Source organism: Ranitomeya imitator, chromosome 6, assembly GCF_032444005.1.
Source record: "Ranitomeya imitator isolate aRanImi1 chromosome 6, aRanImi1.pri, whole genome shotgun sequence".
NCBI classification, from domain to species: Eukaryota; Metazoa; Chordata; class Amphibia; order Anura; family Dendrobatidae; genus Ranitomeya; species Ranitomeya imitator.
The window spans coordinates 538675254-538699320 of NC_091287.1; the positions used below are offsets into that span (position 1 = coordinate 538675254).

Genomic DNA, 24067 nt, shown 5'->3' on the forward strand with positions numbered 1-24067 from the left:
CGTAGACCAAAAGCGGGCACGCCCACCTCTTCAGACAAACAGCACTCTCACGGGTGCTTGCGCCAAGTGTCGATACCACGGCCCCGTGTGGGGAGTTTGGCCATTTAGGGAGGTGTAAACATGTCGTATGCTGGACAATCAGCTGCTGCAAATTACGAGATTGGTAAAGTCATTCAGAGTAGTCCACAGGCAATACCTTTTCATAGGAAAGCTAGGTGTCGGCCACGCAAGGTGGGGCAAAAGAATTCGAAATCCAGTTGTGGTTCATTTTAATGAAGGTTAGATCATCAACATTTTGGGCAGCCAGACGAGTCCTTTTTTCGGTTAATATTGAACCTGCAGCACTGAATACTCTTTCTGATAGGACACTAGCTGCCGGGCAAGCAAGCTCCTGCAATGCATATTCTGCCAATTCTGGCCAGGTGTCTAATTTGGATGCCCAGTAATCAAATGGGAATGACGGTTGAGGTAGAACATCGATAAGGGATGAAAAATAGTTAGTAACCATACTAGACAAATGTTGTCTCCTGTCACTTTGAATTGATGCAGCAGTACCTGTCCTGTCTGCGGTCATAGCAAAATCACTCCACAACCTGGTCAGAAAACCCCTCTGTCCAACGCCACTTCGGATTTCTGTACCTCTAACACTCCTGGTCTGCTGCCCCCTGCTGCTCGTGTGAGAACGATCATGGGCGCTGTGTGCTGTGAATGCCTGAAGGAAACGGTCAACAAGAGTTGATTGTTTGGTTGCTAATATTAGTTCCAAGTTGTCATGTGCCATAATATTTTGCAATTTGCCTTTATAGCGAGGATCAAGGAGGCAGACCAACCAGTAATCGTCATCGTTCATCATTTTCGTAATGCGTGTGTCCCTTTTGAGGATACGTAAGGCATAATCTGCCATGTGTGCCAAAGTTCCAGTTGTCAAATCTGCGGTTGTGCTTGGTTGAGGGGCAGTTTCAGGCAAATCTACGTCACTTGTGTCCCTCAGAAACCCAGAACCCGGCCTTGCCACGCCACCAATTTCCAGTGGCCCCGGAGAAGCTTCCTCATTAAAAAAATACTCATCCCCATCATCCTTCTTGTCCTCCTCCTCCTGTTCGCCCGCTACCTCGTCCTGTACACTGCCCTGACCAGACAATGGCTGACTGTCCTCAAGGCTCTCCTCTTCCTCGGCTGCAGATGCCTGCTCCTTTATGTGCGTCAAACTTTGCATCAGCAGACGCATTAGGGGGATGCTCATGCTTATTATGGCGTTGTCTGCACTAACCAGCCATGTGCATTCCTCAAAACACTGAAGGACTTGACACATGTTTTGTATCTTCGACCACTGCACACCTGACAACTCCATGTCTGCCATCCTACTGCCTGCCCGTGTATGTGTATCCTCCCACAAAAACATAACAGCCCGCCTCTTGTTCGCACAGTCTCCGAAGCATGTGCAGTGTTGAGTTCCACCTTGTTGCAATGTCTATGATTAGGCGATGCTGGGGAAGGTTCAAAGACCGCTGATAGGTCTGCATACGGCTGGAGTGTACGGGCGAACGGCGGATATGTGAGCAAAGTCCGCGCACTTTGAGGAGCAGGTCGGATAACCCCGGATAACTTTTCAGGAAGCGCTGCACCACCAGGTTTAAGGTGTGAGCCAGGCAAGGAATGTGTTTCAGTTGGGAAAGGGAGATGGCAGCCATGAAATTCCTTCCATTATCACTCACTACCTTGCCTGCCTCAAGATCTACAGTGCCCAGCCACGACTGCGTTTCTCTCTGCAAGAACTCGGACAGAACTTCCGCGGTGTGTCTGTTGTCGCCCAAACACTTCATAGCCAATACAGCCTGCTGACACTTGCCAGTAGCTGCCCCATAATGGGACAACTGGTGTGCAACAGTGCCAGCTGCGGATGGAGTGGTTTGGCGACTGCGGTCTGTGGACGAGCTCTCGCTTCTGCAGAAGGACGAAGAGGAGGAGGGGGTGCGAACACCTACAGCCAACTGTTTCCTAGACCGTGGGTTAGGCAGAACTGTCCCGAAATTGCTGTCCCGTGTGGACCCTGCATCCACCACATTCACCCAGTGTGCCGTGATGGACACGTAACGTCCCTGGCCATGCCTACTGGTCCATGCATCTGTTGTCAGGTGCACCTTTGTACTCACAGATTGCCTGAGTGCATGGACGATGCGCTCTTTAACATGCTGGTGGAGGGCTGGGATGGCTTTTCTCGAAAAGAAGTGTCGACTGGGTAGCTCGTAGCGTGGTACAGCGTAGTCCATCAGGGCTTTGAAAGCTTCACTTTCAACTAACCGGTAGGGCATCATCTCTAACGAGATTAGTCTACCTATGTGGGCGTTCAAACCCTGTGTACGCGGATGCGAGGATAAGTACTTCCTTTTTCTAACCAGAGTCTCATGTAGGGTGAGCTGGACTGGAGAGCTGGAGATCGTGGAACTAGCGGGTGTGCCGGTGGACATGGCAGACTGAGAGATGATTGGAGACGGTATTGTTTCCGCCTGTGCCCTAGATGCAGTGTTTCCTACTACGAAACTGGTGATTCCCTGACCCTGACTGCTTTGGCCTGGCAAAGAAACCTGCACAGATACTGCAGGTGGTGCGGAAAATGGTGGCCTTTCAGTGACGGCAGGGATGTAGCGTTGCTGACTAGATTCATTGGCCGAGGGTGCTACAACCTTAAGGGACGTTTGGTAGTTAGTCCAGGCTTGCAAATGCATGGTGGTTAAATGTCTATGCATGCAACTTGTATTGAGACTTTTCAGATTCTGACCTCTGCTTAAGGTAGTTGAACATTTTTGACAGATGACTTTGCGCGGATCAATTGGATGTTGTTTAAAAAAATGCCAGACTGCACTCTTTCGAGCCTCGGATCCCTTTTCAGGCATTGCAGACTGAGCTTTAACCGGATGGCCACGCTGTCCTCCAACAGTTTTTGGCTTTGCCACGCGTTTTGTCCCATCTACGGGCCCGGCAGATGGAACCTGTTGCGATGTTGATGCCTGCTGCGGCCCCTCCTCCTCCGCTTCAGAACTACTGCCGCCTGCACCCTGTTCCCCCAATGGCTGCCAATCGGGGTCAACAACTGGGTCATCTATAACCTCCTCTTCTAGCTTGTGCGCAACTTCGTCTGTGTCACCGTGTAAGTCGGTGGTAGAGTGTTCGTGACGGGGCAACATAGTCTCATCAGGGTCTGATTCTGGATCAGTACCCTGCGAGGGCAATGTTGTGGTCTGAGTCAAAGGACCAGCATAGTAGTCTGGCTGTGGCTGTGCATCAGTGCACTCCATGTCAGATTCAACTTGTAATGGGCATGGACTGTTAACTGCTTCACTTTCTAAGCCAGGGACGGTATGTGTAAAGAGCTCCATGGAGTAACCGTTGTGTCGCCTGCTGCATCCTTCTCTGTTGTTGTTTTTGCTGAAGAGGACAAGGAAGCGACTTGTCCCTGACCGTGAACATCCACTAACGACGCGCTGCTTTTACATTTACCAGTTTCAAAAGAGGAGGCAAAAGAGCTAGAGGCTGAGTCTGCAAGGTAAGCCAAAACTTACTCTTGCTGCTCCGGCTTTAAAAGCGGTTTTCCTACTCCCAGAAAAGGGAGCATTCGAGGCCTTCTGTAGCCAGACGACGAACCTGGCTCCACAGCTCCAGACTTAGGTGCAATTGTTTTTTCCCACGACCACCTGATGCTCCACTACCACTACCATCATTACCAGCTGACAATGAACGCCCACGACCACGACCTCTTCCACCAGACTTCCTCATTGTTTTAAAAACGTAACTAAAGTAACGGTATTTGTTGCTGTCAAACAACTTACACGGTGAGCTATAACTTCAGTATGATTTAGATATCCCTTTACAGGTGGGTGAGACCGCAAGGAAAATCAGGCACAATGTTACACACACTGTTTTCTGTGGCACCAAATGAGAGAGATGCCACACACGCAGGACTGTCACTCAAGCACAAATGTCAATATTGATCTCCCACTTTTTTTTTTTTTTTTTTCAGGGAGAATTTAGAAACCAAATAAAAAAAAAAAATAGGCTTTCTATGGCCCACTATTTGAGAGAGAGAGATGGCACACCCAGGAGTCAGGAGTGGCACACAAGCAGAAAGGGCAATATTAATCTCCCACTGATTTTTTTTTTTATTTTTTCAGGGAGAATTTAGAAACCAACAACAAAAAAAAAATTAATAGGCTTTCTATGGCCCACTATTTGAGAGAGAGAGATGGCACACTCAGGACTGGCACACAAGCCCAAATGCCAATATTAATCTCCCACTGTTTTTTTCTTTCAGGGAGAATTTATAAACCCCACAAAAAAAAAACAGAAAAATAAAAAGGCTTTCTATGGCCCACTATGTGAGAGAGATGGCACACACAGGGATGGCACTCTAGCAGAAATGCCAATCTTAATCTCCCACAACTTATTTTTTTAGGGAGAAAAAAACAAACAAAAAAAAACAAAACCGGGACTGTCCTACAATTACTATCTCCCTGCAGTAATCTCAGCCAGGTATGGCAGGCAGCAATAAGGAGTGGACTGATGCACAAATTAAATAAAAAAGTGTGTACAAACAAGATAGCTGTGCAGAAAGGAAGGAACAACAGGATTTGTGCTTTGAAAAAAGCAGTTGGTTTGCACAGCGGCGTACACACAGCAATGCAGCTATCAGGGAGCCTTCTAGGGCAGCCCAATGAGCTACAGCGCTGAGGAAAAAAAATTTAGCTTCCACTGTCCCTGCAAACAAAAGGTGGTGTTGGACAGTGGAAATCGCTACAGCACAAGCGGTTTGGTGGTTAATGGACCCTGCCTAACGCTATCCCTGCTTCTGACGAAGCGGCAGCAACCTCTCCCTAAGCTCAGATCAGCAGCAGTAACATGGCGGTCGGCGGGAACGCCTCTTTATAGCCCCTGTGACGCCGCAGACAGCAAGCCAATCACTGCAATGCCCTTCTCTAAGATGGTGGGGACCAGGACCTATGTCATCACGCTGCCCACACTCTGCGTCCACCTTCATTGGCTGAGAAATGGCGCTTTTCGCGTCATTGAAACGCGACTTTGGCACGAAAGTCGCGTACCGCATGGCCGACCCCACACAGGGGTCGGGTCGGGTTTCATGAAACCCGACTTTGCCAAAAGTCGGCGACTTTTAAAAATGAACGATCCGTTTAGCTCAACCCTAGCACTCACTATTCTGCTGGTGCAGTCACTGTGTACATACATTACATTACTGACCCTGAGTTACATCCTGTATTATACCCCAGAGCTGCACTCACTATTCTGCTGGTGCAGTCACTGTGTACATACATTACATTACTGACCCTGAGTTACATCCTGTATTATACCCCAGAGCTGCACTCACTATTCTGCTGGTGCAGTCACTGTGTACATACATTACATTACTGATCCTGAGTTACATCCTGTATTATACGCCAGAGCTGCACTCACTATTCTGCTGGTGCAGTCACTGTGTACATACATTACATTACTGACCCTGAGTTACAACCTGTATTATACCCCAGAGCTGCACTCACTATTCTGCTGGTACAGTCACTGTGTACATACATTACATTACTGACCCTGAGTTGCATCCTGTATTATACCCCAGAGCTGCACTCACTATTCTACTGGTGCAGTCACTGTGTACATACATTACATTACTGACCCTGAGTTACAACCTGTATTATACCCCAGAGCTGCGCTCACTATTCTGCTGGTACAGTCACTGTGTACATACATTACATTACTGACCCTGAGTTACATCCTGTATTATACTCCAGAGCTGCACTCACTATTCTGCTGGTGCAGTCACTGTGTACATACATTACATTACTGACCCTGAGTTGCATCCTGTATTATACCCCAGAGCTGCACTCACTATTCTGCTGGTGCAGTCACTGTGTACATACATTACATTACTGACCCTGAGTTACAACCTGTATTATACCCCAGAGCTGCGCTCACTATTCTGCTGGTACAGTCACTGTGTACATACATTACATTACTGACCCTGAGTTACATCCTGTATTATACTCCAGAGCTGCACTCACTATTCTGCTGGTGCAGTCACTGTGTACATACATTACATTACTGACCCTGAGTTGCATCCTGTATTATACCCCAGAGCTGCACTCACTATTCTGCTGGTGCAGTCACTGTGTACATACATTACATTACTGATCCTGAGTTACCTCCTGTATTATACCCCAGAGCTGCGCTCACTATTCTGCTGGTGCAGTCTCTGTGTACATACATTACATTACTGATCCTGAGTTACATCCTGTATTATACCCCAGAGCTGCGCTCACTATTCTGCTGGTGCAGTCACTGTGTACATACAATACATTACATTACTGATCCTGAGTTACATCCTGTATTATACCCCAGAGCTGCACTCACTATTCTGCTGGTGCAGTCACTGTGTACATACATTACATTACTGATCCTGAGTTACATCCTGTATTATGCCCCAGAGCTGCACTCACTATTCTGCTGGTGCAGTCACTGTGTACATACATTAAATTACTGCTACTGAGTTACCTCCTGTATTATACTCCAGAGCTGCACTCACTATTCTGCTGGTGCAGTCACTGTGTACATACATTACATTACTGATCCTGAGTTACCTCCTGTATTATACTCCAGAGCTGCACTCACTATTCTGCTGGAGCAGTCACTGTGTACATACATTACATTGCTGCTCCTGAGTTACATCCTGTATTATACTCCAGAGCTGCACTCACTATTCTGCTGGTGCAGTCACTGTGTATGTACATTACATTACTGATCCTGAGTTAAATCCTGTATTATACTCCAGAGCTGCACTCACTATTCTGCTGGTGCAGTCACTGTGTATATACATTACATTACTGATCCTGAGTTACATCCTGTGTTATACTCCAGAGCTGCACTCACTATTCTGCTGGTGCAGTCACTGTGTATGTACATTACATTACTGATCCTGAGTTAAATCCTGTATTATACTCCAGAGCTGCACTCACTATTCTGCTGGTGCAGTCACTGTGTGCATACATTACATTACTGATCCTGAGTTACATCCTGTGTTATACTCCAGAGCTGCACTCACTATTCTGCTGGTGCAGTCACTGTGTATGTACATTACATTACTGATCCTGAGTTAAATCCTGTATTATACTCCAGAGCTGCACTCACTATTCTGCTGGTGCAGTCACTGTGTATATACATTACATTACTGATCCTGTACTGATCCTGAGTTACATCCTGCATTATACCCCAGAGCTGCACTCACTATTCTGCTGGTGCAGTCACTTTGTACGTACAGTTGTGCTGAAAAGTTTACATACCCAGGCAGAATTTTTGCTTTTTTGGCCTTTTTTCAGAGAATATGAATGAGAACACCAAAACTTTTTCTCCACTTATGGTTAGTGGTTGGATGAAGCCATTTATTGTCAAACTACTGTGCTTTCTCTTTTAAAATCATAATTACAACCCAAAATATCCAAATGACCCTGATCAAAAGTTCACATACCCCATTTCTTAATACCATGTATTTCCCCCTCTAACATCAATGACAGCTTGAAGTGTTTTGTGGTAGTTGTGGATGAGGTTCTTTAGTTTCTCGGACGGTAAAGCTGCCCACTCTTCTTGGCAAAAAACCTCCAGTTCCTGTAAGTTTCTGGGCTGTCTAGCATGAACTGTGCGCTTGAGATCTTCCCAGAGTGGCTCAATGATATTGAGATGCAAGTAGAGGAGCTGCGGAGACACCATCACGTGTTTCTCAACGCAGGCAGTGAATAGCCAGGCCTTTCACCGGGAAGGAACAACCAAGGGAAGGGCAGCATCCAATAAAGGAAAACATCCAATAAAGGAAAACCACCTATGCCAAGCTTGTTATCCATCCACAAACAGCTGTTTCGAGGATGGATACCATGCTTGGCATAGGTGGTTTTCCTTTATTGGATGTTTTCCTTTATTGGATGCTGCGCTTCCCTTGGTTGTTCCTTCCCGGTGAAAGGCCTGGCTATTCACTGCCTGCGTTGAGAAACATGTGATTGTGTCTCCGCAGCCCCTCTACTTGCATTTGCATATTTGGGGGCAGTGTTCTGGATCACTGCGTTGAGAAACACGTGATGGTGTCTCCGTGGTGTTGGATGTTTTGGTCTCCACGAGGTCAATCATCCGTGCCTTCATAGACTTTCTACTAGGCACTGCTCCTGATAGCCAGTTTCCTACTCCACACTGATGAGGGGCAAAACCCCGAAACAGCTGTCTGTGGATGGATACCATGCTTGGCATAGGTGGTTTTCCTTTATTGGATGTTTTCCTTTATTGGATGCTGCCCTTCCCTTGGTTGTTCCTTCCCGGTGAAAGGCCTGGCTATTTACTGCCTGCGTTGAGAAACACGTGATGGTGTCTCCGCAGCTCCTCTACTTGCATTTGCATATTTGGGGGCAGTGTTCTGGATCACTGCGTTAAGAAACCCGTGATGGTGTCTCCGCGGTGTTCAATGATATTGAGGTCAGGAGACTGAGATGGCCACTCCAGAACCATCACTTTATTCTGCTGTAGGTAATGACAGGTCGACTTGGCCTTGTATTTTGGATCGTTGTCATGTTGGAACATCCAACTACGTCCCATGCCTCAGCTTCCGGGCTGATGAGGGCAAATTTGCCTCCAGTATTTGCTGATAACGTGCTGCGTTCATCTTTCCTTCAACTTTGACCAAGTTTCCTGTGGCTTTGTAGCTCACACATCCCCAAAACATCATCGAGCCACCTCCATGCTTTACAGTAGGAATGGTGTTCCTTTCATCATAGGTCTTGTTGACCTCTCTCCAAATGTAACGTTTATAGTTGTGGCCAAAAAGTTCAATTTTGGTCTCATTACTCCAAATTACCTTATTCCAGAAGTTTTGATTCTTGTCTCTGTGCTGTTCTGTGTATTGTTAGCCAGATACTTTGTGACATTTGCGCAGTAATGGCTTTCTTCTGGCGACTCGACCATGCAGCCCATTTTTATTCAAGTGCCTCCTTATTGTGCATCTTGAAACAGCCACACGGCTAGTTTTCATAGAGTCCAGTATTTCAGCTGATGTTATTTGTGGGTTTTTCTTTGTATCCCGAACAATTTTCCTGGCAGTTGTGGATGACACTTTTGTTGGTCTACCTGACCGTGGTTTTGTTTTTACAGAGCCCCTGATTTTCCATTTGTTAATCAGTGTGAACGCTGCAGACTGCCATTATCAATTCCTTGGATATCTTTTTGTATCCCTTTCCTGTTTTATACAGTTCAATGTTATGATTAGGTAATTCAGAACCACAATGGACCTTGAAGTTCAGAGCACACAAAGTGACCTGACAATAACCAAAAACATAGGACGAGCTCTGAGACGTGGGAACTCTGCTGACCGCAATCCCTAATCCTATCACACCACACTAGAGGTAGCCGTGGATTGTGCCTAACGCTCCCTATGCAACTCGGCACAGCCTGAGAAACTAGCTAGGCCTGAAGACAGAAAATAAGCCTACCTTGCCTCAGAGAAATTCCCCAAAGGAAAAGGCAGCCCCCCACATATAATGACTGTGAGTAAGATGAAAACACAAACACAGAGATGAAATAGATTTAGCAAAGTGAGGCCCGACTTACTGAATAGACCGAGGATAGGAAAGATAGCTTTGCGGTCAACACAAAAACCTACAAACAACCACGCAGAGGGGCAAAAAGACCCTCCGCACCGACTAATGGTACAGAGGTGCTCCCTCTGCGTCTCAGAGCTTCCAGCAAGCAAGAAAAACCAAAATAGCAAGCTGGACAGAAAATATAGCAACAAAAAGTAACACAAGTGGAACTTAGCTTATGCTGAGCAGACAGGCCACAGGAACAATCCAGGAGGAAGCAAGACCAATACTAGAACATTGACTGGAGGCCAGGATAAAAGCACTAGGTGGAGTTAAATAGAGCAGCACCTAACGACTTAACCTCATCACCTGAGGAAGGAAACTCAGAAGCCGCAGTACCACTCGTGACCACAGGAGGGAGCTGATCACAGAATTCACAACAGTACCCCCCCCTTGAGGAGGGGTCACCGAACCCTCACCAGAGCCCCCAGGCCGACCAGGATGAGCCATATGAAAGGCACGAACAAGATCGGCAGCATGGACATCGGAGGCAAAGACCCAGGAATTATCTTCCTGACCATAACCCTTCCACTTAACCAGATACTGGAGTTTCCGTCTCGAAACACGAGAATCCAAAATCTTCTCCACTATATACTCCAACTCCCCCTCCACCACAACCGGGGCAGGAGGATTAACAGATGGAACCACAGGTGCCACGTATCTCCGCAACAATGACCTATGGAATACGTTATGGATGGAAAAAGAATCTGGAAGGGTCAAACGAAAAGACACAGGATTAAGAACCTCAGAAATCCTATACGGACCAATGAAACGAGGCTTAAACTTAGGAGAGGAAACCTTCATAGGAATATAACGAGATGACAACCAAACCAAATCCCCAACATGAAGTCGGGGACCCACACAGCGTCTGCGATTAGCGAAACATTGAGCCTTCTCCTGGGACAAGGTCAAATTGTCCACTACATGAGTCCAAATCCGCTGCAACCTGTCCACCACAGTATCCACACCAGGACAGTCCGAAGACTCAACCTGCCCTGAAGAGAAACGAGGATGGAACCCAGAATTGCAGAAAAACGGTGAAACCAAAGTAGCCGAGCTGGCCCGATTATTAAGAGCGAACTCAGCCAACAGCAAAAAGGACACCCAATCATCCTGATCAGCAGAAATAAAACATCTCAGATATGTTTCCAAGGTCTGATTGGTTCGTTCAGTCTGGCCATTTGTCTGAGGATGGAAAGCCGAGGAAAAAGACAAATCAATGCCCATCCTAGCACAAAAGGCTCGCCAAAACCTCGAAACAAACTGGGAACCTCTGTCAGAAACGATGTTCTCTGGAATGCCATGTAAACAAACCACATGCTGGAAGAACAATGGCACCAAATCAGAGGAGGAAGGTAATTTAGACAAGGGTACCAAATGGATCATCTTAGAGAAGCGATCACAAACTACCCAAATGACCGACATTTTTTGAGAGACGGGGAGATCCGAAATAAAATCCATAGAGATATGTGTCCAAGGCCTCTTCGGGATCGGCAAGGGCAAAAGCAACCCACTGGCACGAGAACAGCAGGGCTTAGCCCGAGCACAAATCCCACAGGACTGCACAAAAGAACGCACATCCCGCGACAGAGATGGCCACCAAAAGGATCTAGCCACCAAATCTCTGGTACCAAAGATTCCAGGATGACCAGCCAACACCGAACAATGAACCTCAGAGATAACTTTATTCGTCCACCTATCAGGGACAAACAGTTTCTCTGCTGGGCAACGATCAGGTTTATTAGCCTGAAATTTTTGCAGCACCCGCCGCAAATCAGGGGAGATTGGAGACACAATTACTCCCTCTTTGAGAATACCCGCCGGCTCAGGCAAACCCGGAGAGTCGGGCACAAAACTCCTAGACAGGGCATCCGCCTTCACATTTTTAGAGCCCGGAAGGTACGAAACCACAAAGTCAAAACGGGAGAAAAACAGCGACCAACGAGCCTGTCTAGGATTCAACCGTTTGGCAGACTCGAGATAAGTTAAGTTCTTGTGATCAGTCAAGACCACCACGCGATGCTTAGCTCCTTCAAGCCAATGACGCCACTCCTCGAATGCCCACTTCATGGCCAGCAACTCTCGATTGCCAACATCATAATTTTGCTCAGCAGGCGAAAACTTCCTGGAAAAGAAGGCGCATGGCTTCATCACCGGGCAATCAGCACCTCTTTGCGACAAAACAGCCCCCGCTCCAATTTCAGAAGCATCAACCTCAATCTGGAACGGAAGCGAAACATCTGGTTGACACAACACAGGGGCAGAAGAAAAACGACGCTTTAACTCTTGAAAGGTTTCCACAGCAGCAGAAGACCAATTGACCACATCAGCACCCTTCTTGGTCAAATCGGTCAATGGTTTAGCAATACTAGAAAAATTACAGATGAAGCGACGATAAAAATTAGCAAAGCCAAGGAACTTTTGCAGACTCTTCAAAGATGTCGGCTGAGTCCAATCATAAATGGCCTGGACCTTAACAGGGTCCATCTCGATGGTAGAAGGGGAAAAAATGAACCCCAAAAATGAAACCTTCTGAACACCAAAGAGACACTTTGATCCCTTCACAAACAAAGAATTAGCACGCAGGACCTGGAACACCATTCTGACCTGCTTCACATGAGACTCCCAATCATCCGAGAAGACCAAAATATCATCCAAGTATACAATCAGGAATTTATCCAGGTACTCTCGGAAGATGTCATGCATAAAGGACTGAAATACTGATGGAGCATTGGCAAGTCCGAACGGCATAACTAGGTACTCAAAATGGCCCTCAGGCGTATTAAATGCAGTTTTCCATTCATCGCCCAGTTTAATACGCACAAGATTATATGCACCACGAAGATCTATCTTGGTGAACCAACTAGCCCCCTTAATCCGAGCAAACAAATCAGATAGCAGCGGCAAGGGGTACTGAAATTTGACCGTGATTTTATTTAGAAGGCGGTAATCAATACAAGGTCTCAGCGAACCATCTTTCTTGGCCACAAAAAAAAACCCTGCTCCCAATGGCGATGACGACGGCCGAATATGACCCTTCTCCAAGGATTCCTTAACGTAACTCCACATAGCGGCGTGCTCAGGTACAGATAAATTAAACAGTCGACCCTTAGGAAACTTACTACCAGGAATCAACTCGATAGCACAATCACAATCCCTATGCGGAGGTAGGGCATTGGACTTGGGCTCATCGAATAAATCCCGGTAATCAGACAAGAACTCTGGGACCTCAGAAGGGGTAGATGATGAGATAGACAGAAATGGAACATCACCATGTACCCCCTGACAACCCCAGCTGGACACAGACATAGATTTCCAATCTAATACTGGATTATGGACTTGTAGCCATGGCAACCCCAACACGACCACATCATGCAGATTTTGCAACACCAGAAAGCGAATATCCTCCTGGTGCGCAGGAGCCATGCACATGGTCAGCTGGGTCTAATACTGAGGCTTATTCTTGGCCAAAGGCGTAGCATCAATTCCTCTCAATGGAATAAGACACTGCAAGGGCTCCAAGACAAACCCACAGCGCCTAGCAAACTCCAAGTCCATCAAATTCAGGGCAGCGCCTGAATCCACTAATGCCATGACAGAATAGGAAGACAAAGAGCAGATCAAAGTACTGGACAAAAGAAATTTTGACTGTACCGTACCAATGGTGGCAGACTTAGCGAACCGCTTAGTGCCCTTAGGACAATCGGAGATAGCATGAGTGGAATCACCACAGTAGAAACACAGCCCATTCTGACATCTGTGTTCTTGCCTTTCAGCTCTGGTCAAAGTCCTATCGCACTGCATAGGCTCAGGTTTATGCTCAGATAATACCGCCAAATGGTGCACAGATTTACGCTCACGCAAGCGTCGACCGATCTGAATGGCCAAAGATATAGACTCATTCAGACCAGCAGGCATAGGAAATCCCACCATGACTTCCTTTAGGGCTTCAGAGAGACCCTTTCTGAAGATTGCTGCCAAAGCACATTCATTCCATTGAGTGAGCGCAGACCACTTTCTAAACTTCTGACAATAAATCTCTATCTCATCCTGACCCTGACACAGAGCCAGCAAATTTTTCTCTGCCTGATCCACTGAATTAGGTTCATCGTACAGTAATCCGAGCGCCAGGAAAAACGCATCAATATTACATAATGCAGGATCTCCTGGCGCAAGGGAAAATGCCCAGTCTTGAGGGTCGCCACGTAATAAAGAAATAATGATCTTAACTTGTTGAACTGGGTCACCAGAGGAGCGAGGTTTCAACGCCAGAAACAGTTTGCAATTATTTTTGAAACTCAGAAACTTAGCTCTATCTCCAGAAAACAAATCAGGAATAGGAATTCTTGGTTCTAACATAGAATTCTGAGCCACAAAGTCTTGAATATTTTGTACTCTTGCAGTGAGAAGATCCACACATGAAGACAGACTTTTAATGTCCATCACCACACCTGTGTCCTGAACCACCCAAATGTCTAGGGGAAAAAAAAAGGCAAAACACAGTGCAAAGAAAAAAAAATGGTCTCAGAACTTCTTTTTTCCCTCTATTGAGAAGCATAGTACTTTGGGCCTTCAGTACTGTTATGATTAGGTAGTTCAGAACCACAATGGACCTTGAAGTTCAGAGCACACAAAGTGACCTGACAATAACCAAAAAACATAGGACGAGCTCTGAGACGTGGGAACTCTGCTGACCGCAATCCCTAATCCTATCACACCACACTAGAGGTAGCCGTGGATTGCGCCTAACGCTCCCTATGCAACTCGGCACAGCCTGAGAAACTAGCTAGGCCTGAAGACAGAAAATAAGCCTACCTTGCCTCAGAGAAATTCCCCAAAGGAAAAGGCAGCCCCCCACATATAATGACTGTGAGTAAGATGAAAACACAAACACAGAGATGAAATAGATTTAGCAAAGTGAGGCCCGACTTACTGAATAGACCGAGGATAGGAAAGATAGCTTTGCGGTCAACACAAAAACCTACAAACAACCACGCAGAGGGGCAAAAAGACCCTCCGCACCGACTAACGGTACGGATGTGCTCCCTCTGCGTCTCAGAGCTTCCAGCAAGCAATAAAAACCAAAATAGCAAGCTGGACAGAAAATATAGCAACAAAAAGTAACACAAGCGGAACTTAGCTTATGCTGAGCAGACAGGCCACAGGAACGATCCAGGAGGAAGCAAGACCAATACTAGAACATTGACTGGAGGCCAGGATAAAAGCACTAGGTGGAGTTAAATAGAGCAGCACCTAACGACTTAACCTCATCACCTGAGGAAGGAAACTCAGAAGCCGCAGTACCACTCGTGACCACAGGAGGGAGCTTGATCACAGAATTCACAACAGTTCAACTACCTTTCTCGTAGATCCGGTGACAATTCTTTTGCTTTCCCCATGACTCACAATCCAGAGATGTCAGTGGCTGGATGAAAGATGCAAGAGTCTGTCTCGATCCCAGAAATTCACTCAGCTTTTATGCACACACACTGATTACAAGCAAACAGGTCACAGGTGAGGATGTTACCTTTAGTAGCCATTCAAACCCATTTGTGTCAACTTCTGTGCATGTTATCAGGCCACAATCACCAGGGTATGTGAACTTTTGATCAGGGTCATTTGGATGTTTTTTGTTGTCATTATGATTTTGAAAGAGAAAAAGCAGTAGTTTGAGAATAAATGGCTTCACCCAACCACTAACCATGAGTGGAGAAAAAGTTTTGGTGTTATCATTCATATTCTCTGGGAAAAAGGCAAAAAAGCAAAAATTCTGCAGGGGTATGTAAACTTTTGAGCACAACTGTACATTACATTACTTATCCTGGACCGATCCTGAGTTACATCCGGTATTATACCCCAGAGGTGACACATTCCTATTTGCAGCCACTATGATCCCGTCAGGAGATGTTGGAAGATTTCTGCTCCTGACTCGTTTGTACATGGTGTAGACGTGCAGCTTTGTAGTAGTTGTGTTGTTGTGCTTTTTCCTCCAGCTTCCCCTCCCCGTGTGGTATTATTGCAGTAGAACAATAATTGATAATTAATTGCCGTTGTTCTAATTATCAGGACAAGAGTTCGGTGATCGCAGCGGTTTTGCACGCACAGACTTCGCCAATACAATTTCTGGAGCATACAGTGCAGTACTATTCTCGTCCAGCGGAGGCGCCAGACTAACTGACGGATATTTCATGTGTCGCCAGATGTGTACGCAGGACTCCTGCTGCGAAGGCTTTATACTGAGCCAGGTGATATTAAATCAAGGTAATGCTCCACGTGGTCACAGCCTGGATGGGTCACATTCCTGTAAAATTAGACGACCTGCTGATTGGTTTTCCAGCGAGAGGGCAACCCTGTGCTTAAAGGGCTTGTCCACTTTTAGGTACATTTTTTTATTACTGAAATTAATGTATTTCGGACTAAAAATCAGTATATAAATTGGATTTAGAAGATATGAGCTCAGTTACCCATAGAGTTCAATATCAATCAGTAGTGTCCTATGGTAGTGTTAAGAATCCGGTTAATACGGTGAATACTTGTCTTACACTCCTGCCTAAAATCTGTAGGCAGAGTAATTGCTGTATGGAGCAATAGATCCGGTGTCCACCGTAGATCTATGGATATAATTGTGCCCGTGCGTGTCCGGAAGACGGGCAGAAGAGTCTCAGTGGCCCCTCGGACACATACCACGATTCGTGATGCACAGATACAGCAGAGAAATATGAGAACAGCACAATCCAAAGATTTCACCTACTTCTTACATTACATGAGTGATATCTATTGTAAATTCTACATTAGCTCAGTAACCTGGGAATCCTGGCACCACACAGTGTGACTGCAGACCTATCATTGTAGACCGGACAGTATAGTCCTCCACACAGTATTATGGGAAACACATGGTCCTCCACACAGTATTATGGGAAACACATGGTCCTCCACACAGTATTATGGGCACCACATAGCCCTCCATATAGTATTATGGGCACCACATAGTCCTCCATACAGTATTATGGGCACCACATAGTCCTCCATACAGTATTATTGGCATCACATAGTCCTCCATACAGTATCATGGGCACCACATAGTCCTCCATACAGTATCATGGGCACCACATGGTCCTCCACTCAGTATTATGGGCACCACATAGTCCTCCACACAGTATTATGGGAAACACATGGTCCTCCACACAGTATTATGGGCACCACATAGTCCTCCATACAGTATTATGGGCACCACATAGTCCTCCATACAGTATCATGGGCACCACATAGTCCTCCATACAGTATTATGGGAAACACATGGTCCTCCACTCAGTATTATGGGCACCACATAGTCCTCCATACAGTATTATGGGAAACACATGGTCCTCCACTCAGTATTATGGGCACCACATAGTCCTCCATACAGTATTATGGGAAACACATGGTCCTCCACTCAGTATTATGGGCACAACATAGTCCTCCATACCGTATTATGGGCCCCATATATTTCTCTATACAGTATATAATGGCTCAATATATTGCTCCATACAGTATAATGGGCCCCATATATTGCTCCATACAGTATATAATGGCTCAATATATTGCTCCATGCAGTATAATGGGCCCCATATAATGCTTCATTCAGTATAATGGCCCCATATTTTGCTCTGTGCAGTATAAAGGGACCCATATATTGCTCCATTCAGTATAATGGGTCCCATATAATGCTTCATACAGTATAATGGCCCCATATATTGCTCCATGCAGTATAATGGGCCCCATATAATGCTCTGTACAGTATAATGGCCCCATATATTGCTCTGTGCAGTATAAACGGACCCATATAATGTTCCATACAGTATAATGGGCCCCATATAATGCTCCATATAGTATAATGGACCCCATATAATGCTCCATACAGTATAATGGGCCCCATATAATGCTCCATACAGTATAATGGACCCCATTTAATGCTCCATACAGTATAATAGGCCCCATATAATGCTCCATAGAGAATAATGGACCCCATATAATGCTCCGTACAGTATAATGACCCTTTATATTGCTCTGTGCAGTATAAACGGACCCATATAATGTTCCATACAGTATAATGGGCCCCATATAATGATCCATACAGTATAAAGGACCCCTTATAATGCTCCATACAGTATAATGGACCCCATATAATGCTCCGTACAGTATAATGACCCCATATATTGCTCTGTGCAGTATAAAGGGACTCATATAATGCTCCGTACAGTATAATGACTCCATATATTGCTCTCAGCAGTATAAAGGGACCCATATAATGTTCCATACAGTATAATGGGCCCCATATGATGCTCCAAACAGTATAATGGACCCCATATAATGCCCCATACAGTATAATGGGCCCCATATAATGCTCCATAGAGAATAATGGACCCCATATAATGCTCCGTACAGTATAATGACCCCATATATTGCTCTGTGCAGTATAAACAGACCCATATAATGTTCCATACAGTATAATGAGCCCCATATAATGCTCCATACAGTATAATGGACCCCATATAATGCTCCGTATAGTATAATGACCCCATATATTGCTCTGTGCAGTATAAAGGGACCCATATAATGCTCCATACAGTATAATGGACCCCATATAATGCTCCGTACAGTATAATGACCCCATATATTGCTCTGTGCAGTATAAAGGGACCCATATAATGCTCCATACATGTGCCCCACAGTGTGCCGGTGTCCCCGATGTCAAATGTGGCCCCCGTTTACCCAGGGCCCTGGCACTTGCCCGGGTGCACCGGGTGGTGACGCTGGGGCTGTCTGAGGGTCTACTCCTAAGAATACAAAGGAGATCACTATATGCACGGTATATAAGTTCAGAGGTTCCGATCCCATTGTAGGAATAAAAAAAATTTAAAAACTGCTAAAAAATGTTGAAAAATACAAACACAATTACCCTGCGATCAAAACAAAATCCTATCAAGAAAAAGCACAGCACGTCCCATAAAAAAAAAAACAAATGCTCACACAAAACCATCGACATAAATAAGGTATGAGTCTCGGAATATGGTGACGCCAAACTATTGTCTTTTCTTGTTTTTATTTGTAAAACATAAAAATTTTTTATAAATTTAGTATCGCAGTATTTATAGTGACCTGAATCTTGGAAGACAAAACAAAAAAATAAAATAAAAAAAAATAAAAAAATCCAGAGTTAAAGGAACAGTACCAGTATATGTGTAAGTTGCACTGCAAATCTGCATGGAAAAGTGAATTATTATTATTAATAATATTTATTATTATTTGTAGTAGTAATAATAATATTATTACTAATATTTCACTTTTCCATGCAGATTTGCAGAGATAATAATAATAATAATATATTGTTATTATATACGGTAGCTATATTTGCTGAGTACCAGTAAGGGGCCATATGGGGAGCAGATGAAGTTTAGATTTATTGCAGATTTAAAGGAACAATTAACATCAGGAAATTGAATTAATACTGATGATCTTGGAATAAAACGTTATACGAGACCCAAAGATGTGTGAGTAATTACCGCCATGGTCCTGATATCAGCAGTTGGGGTCCTCAGGAGATGGCACATCATCCTCATCTGCTCAGCTCATGGTACAGAGCTGGAAACATATTGATCTGCGTTGTGTATGGTGCAGGATATCAGCACATTCCTGACTCCGGGAACAATGCTGAATTTAATTAGAAGTTCATTAAGATCTGCAAGAAAACAAGTAAACAGTCTGGAAGTTTGCGTAATGATTCCAGATTTTGATGAGGAGAAACCAGCCTACACTTAGCAAAAGGGAACATTAGTACTTTGTGTCTAAAATAACGTGCTGCTCCTTTAAAAGGTGAGCATGAGTACGGCCATCGCCAATAGACTACAACCCAAATCATTTGCTGACTGCATATATGAAGGCTGGGGACACATAAATGATAGAACTGTTAAATATGTTCACTCTTGCGGTCCATTTTTCTTAGTTAGAAAAATGACTGCCTTAAGTCACCACTAGAGGGAGCACACTGCAAACTGACTTTACATTAAACTTAATGATAAATCTGTCTGCAGTTAACTCCTAAGCTCCCTCTAGTGGTGGCTGCAGGTAGTCAGTGCATCATTTATTTATGTTTATATTTTGGGGGATTGAACACTTTGTATATGTAATTATGTTTTGTTTTTTTTAGCATGGTCTGTGCTTGGCACAGTGTAATGTGAGCCCATCTAATATTCATGGCTTCCTGTACTTTCTCCAATAGGCACCACCATATGTGCTCTACTAAGATCTCCGGACACCTTGCTATGTAGTATTAATGACTGGAGTAAGACGTCCAGGCTGGGAGGAGATGGGATCTGCCGAGGAGTGAAATCCAATCAGGAGCAGAAGAAATTCTCTTTCTTCTTAGGAGGACAGAAGTTCTCTGGAAGTAAGATATTCAGGATGGTGCAGGAGATGAAAAGCAGGTGGTACTGGTAGTAGTAGTATAGTTCCAAGCTGGCGTAAGGAGACTTATAGGCCATGCAGTGCTCATCTGTGAATTTAAATATGCAAATAGCCTCTTCAGAAAGAAAGAGAATTTGAATTCTAGCACCACCTAGTGCAGGGAGCAATTCTAAAAGTCAATATTGACCCTTTAAGGAGCCATGCCATATGACTTACTGTATCATAAGAATCCAAACCAGAAACTCCATAAGCCTACAAGTGTTTCAGGGTATTGCCCCTCATCAGTGCAAAGCAGGAGAGCTGATTTGGATAGGCGTGAAGCCTCTGACTGGGTGTCTAAGGGGGAACTTTTCTACATGTGGAGATCGCAAGACCGCGGTATGAAGACTTATAGGCCATGTCTGAGAATTTAAATAATCAGGCCCCTCGGGTCTCTGCTTGGCAATACACGTTGCCAGCCAATCAGAAGCCAGCAGCTGACGTCGGCGTAAACATGACTGGGGGCGCATGGCAGTGACGCCATGTGCTCCCCACGCTCGCTGAAGTCAGATGTTGGCTTCAGAAGAGGACGCCGTACGGCAGGGGGAGCAGAGGGAAGATGAGCATAATGGTTTATCTTTTTCTATACATTAAAGAACGGCAGAACGGGGAACATATATACCAGGATGGGGGATATAAATACTAGGATATGGGGGATATATACCAGGATGGGGGATATACTGTATATACCATCAAGGGAAACATATATACCAGGATGGGGTATATATATGCTAGGATATGGGGGATATATACCAGGATGGGGGATATAAATACTAGGATATGGGGGATATATACCAGGATGGGGGATATAAATACTAGGATATGGGGGATATATACCAGGATGGGGGATATACTGTATATACCAGGATGGGGGATATAAATACTAAGATATGGGGGATATATAACAGGATGGGGGATATATATACTAGGATATGGGGGGTATATACCAGGATGGGGGATATACTGTATATACCATCAAGGGAAACATATATACCAGGATGGGGGATATATATGCTAGGATATGGGGGTTATATACCAGGATGGGGGATATAAATACTAGGATATGGGGGATATATACCAGGATGGGGGATATACTGTATATACCAGGAAGGGGAACATATATACCAGGATGGGGGATATATATGCTAGGTTATGGGGGATATATACCAGGATGGGGGATATACTGTATATACCAGGAAGGAGAACATATATACCAGGATGGGGGATATATATACTAGGATATGGGGGGTATATACTAGGATATGGGGGATATATACCAGGATGGGGGATATACTGTATATACCAGGAAGGGGAACATATATACCAGGATGGGGGATATAAATACTAGGATATGGGGGTTATATACCAGGATGGGGGATATATATACTAGGATATGGGGGGTATATACTAGGATATGGGGGGTATATACTAGGATATGGGGGATATATACCAGGATGGGGAACATATATACCAGGATGGGGGATATATATGCTAGGATATGGGGGTTATATACCAGGATGGGGGATATATATACTAGGATATGGGGGGTATATACTAGGATATGGGGGGTATATACTAGGTTATGGGGGATATATACCAGGATGGGGAACATATATACCAGGATGGGGAATATATATACTAGGATATGGGGGATATGTACCAGGATGGGGGATATACTGTATATACCATCAAGGGGAACATATATACCAGGATGGGGAATATATATACTAGGATATGGGGGATATGTACCAGGATGGGGGATGTACTGTATATACCAGGAAGGGGCCCAGGATAATTGACAAATATACCAGGATGGTGGGCATATATATACCAGGATGGGGGACATATATATCAGAATGGGGGTGGTGGACCGAATCTTGCACTGGAGCCCACCAGAGTCTAATTATGCCACTGGGTCTGTGGTCTGCTTACTGGGAGTTCTGGCTTTGGGGTCTCTGTACTGAGTGGGTTAGGCCTTGGGTTTTCTATTCACAGGGTGAGTCTGTGTACAGGGTGGATCTGGTCGAACGTGTATATATAAAGGGTCTGGTCTGGGGTTTGAATACAAAGACCTTCTATGGGGTTTATATTCAGGTGAGGTCTGGGGGTCTGTATACAGGGGGGAGTTATGAGATCGGGTCTGTATACAGAATAGGTCTGACCTGTGGTCTCTTTACAGAGTGGGTCAGGTCAAGGGTCTACATGCAAAGGGTCTGGAGACTGTATAGAAAGCTCTTGTATGGGGTCTGTATTCAGGGTGGGTCTGGCCTGGCGACTATCTATATACACATTTTGAGGATCTGCTGAAGGGGGTGATGGGCAGGTTCTTCTCTTGCATTTTTGGGTTTCCTTTGGATGCTTCCAGTTGGGTTCTTCAGCTCCCTGTTACCTTGGCTGATGGGAGTGATTGTACTGTGTGTACTGCTCTGTGTTATATGTCGACGCTATATTTTGTCGCCATCTGATATCAGACTACTGGTGTGATGCTGACGCTGACTCGCGCTCCTCTTTGCAGGTTACTCTTTGTTGTCTCAGAGTTTCGGGATGGCGGATTACTCCTCCAACTTGAGTGAGGAGACAAAGAAGGAAATTCAGGAGCTGTTCTTCGGCTTTCAGCGAGTTTTCCTACGTGAAGGTACCAGTAACTATGGAAAAAGCCTCCAGTAAAATCTCCTCCCATTGGTGTATATGCAGATCCGTGTGTCTCTACTGGTTACACAGGCCCCATGTGTGGGCAGACATCAGCCGTTTGAGCTATAAAGAGAACCTGTCGTCAGATTCATGGTGGTGACTGACACGTTGTGTGATTTCTGCCCATAAGCGGGTGACCCTCGCCAACAGACCTAACAATATTCCTTATCATGGCTGTTCAGGTGTTGAGGAGACGCTGGTCAGAGTTACTGGATGTCCCAAGATAGACGCTACCACCAATGTGACCAGAGCTTCAGGTACGGGTGTAATGAGATGAATGTCGGGGAGGATCGAGGAGGTTCAGAGGCGGCAAAGCAGCCTCCATTGTCCTCGAGGTTCGTTCTCTCTGCCATATTTCACATGGTTTCACCACTTCCAGTGTCTATTTCATGTCTCCACAGCATCGGCCATGGAACAATTCCTTCCCGTAAACAGCAATGACGTCGTTATCAACAAAGACCTGACCATAGCAAATCTGGAATATCGGATTTCTAAAGAGCAATACTCATCTGACCGAGCCCTGTCCTGGTGTCTCACCCGTAAGCAAGGGACAGGGCTTAGCAAAATTTACTGACACTGACACTCGGGGTACAGGATAATGAAACTGACACTGGGGGTACAGGATAATGACACTGACACTGGGGGTACAGGATAATGACACTGACACTCGGGGTACAGGATAATGACACTGACACTCGGGGTACAGGATAATGACACTGACACTTGGGTACAGGATAATGACACTTGGGGTGCAGGATAATGACACTGACACTTGGGGTACAGGATAATGACACTGACACTCGGGGTACAGGATAATGACACTGACACTCGGGGTACAGGATAATGACACTGACACTCGGGGTACAGGATAATGACACTGACACTGGGGGTACAGGATAATGACACTGACACTCGGGGTACAGGATAATGACACTGACACTGGGGGTACAGGATAATGACATTGACACTCGGGGTACAGGATAACGGCACTGACACTTGGGGTACAGAATAATGACACTGATACTGGGGGTACAGGATAATGACACTGACACTCGGGGTACAGGATAATGACACTGACACTCGGGGTACGGGATAATGACAGTGACACTTGGGGTACAGAATAATGACAGTGACACTTGGGGTACAGGATAATGACACTGACACTCGGGGTACAGGATAATGACATTGATACTCGGGGTGCAGGATAATGACACCGATAC

General features: G+C 45.3%; 1 protein-coding gene across 1 annotated transcript in view; it reads left to right on the forward strand.

The window, feature by feature from the left end:
* Positions 1–24067, forward strand: part of TG (thyroglobulin) — a 213180-nt gene that overhangs the window by 88009 nt on the left and 101104 nt on the right. The window contains exons 26-30 of the mRNA XM_069732367.1: positions 15741–15935; positions 19933–20100; positions 22672–22791; positions 23030–23104; positions 23249–23386. Of these exons, the coding sequence (XP_069588468.1) occupies positions 15741–15935; positions 19933–20100; positions 22672–22791; positions 23030–23104; positions 23249–23386 (696 nt within the window). The remainder of the gene's footprint in view (positions 1–15740; positions 15936–19932; positions 20101–22671; positions 22792–23029; positions 23105–23248; positions 23387–24067) is intronic.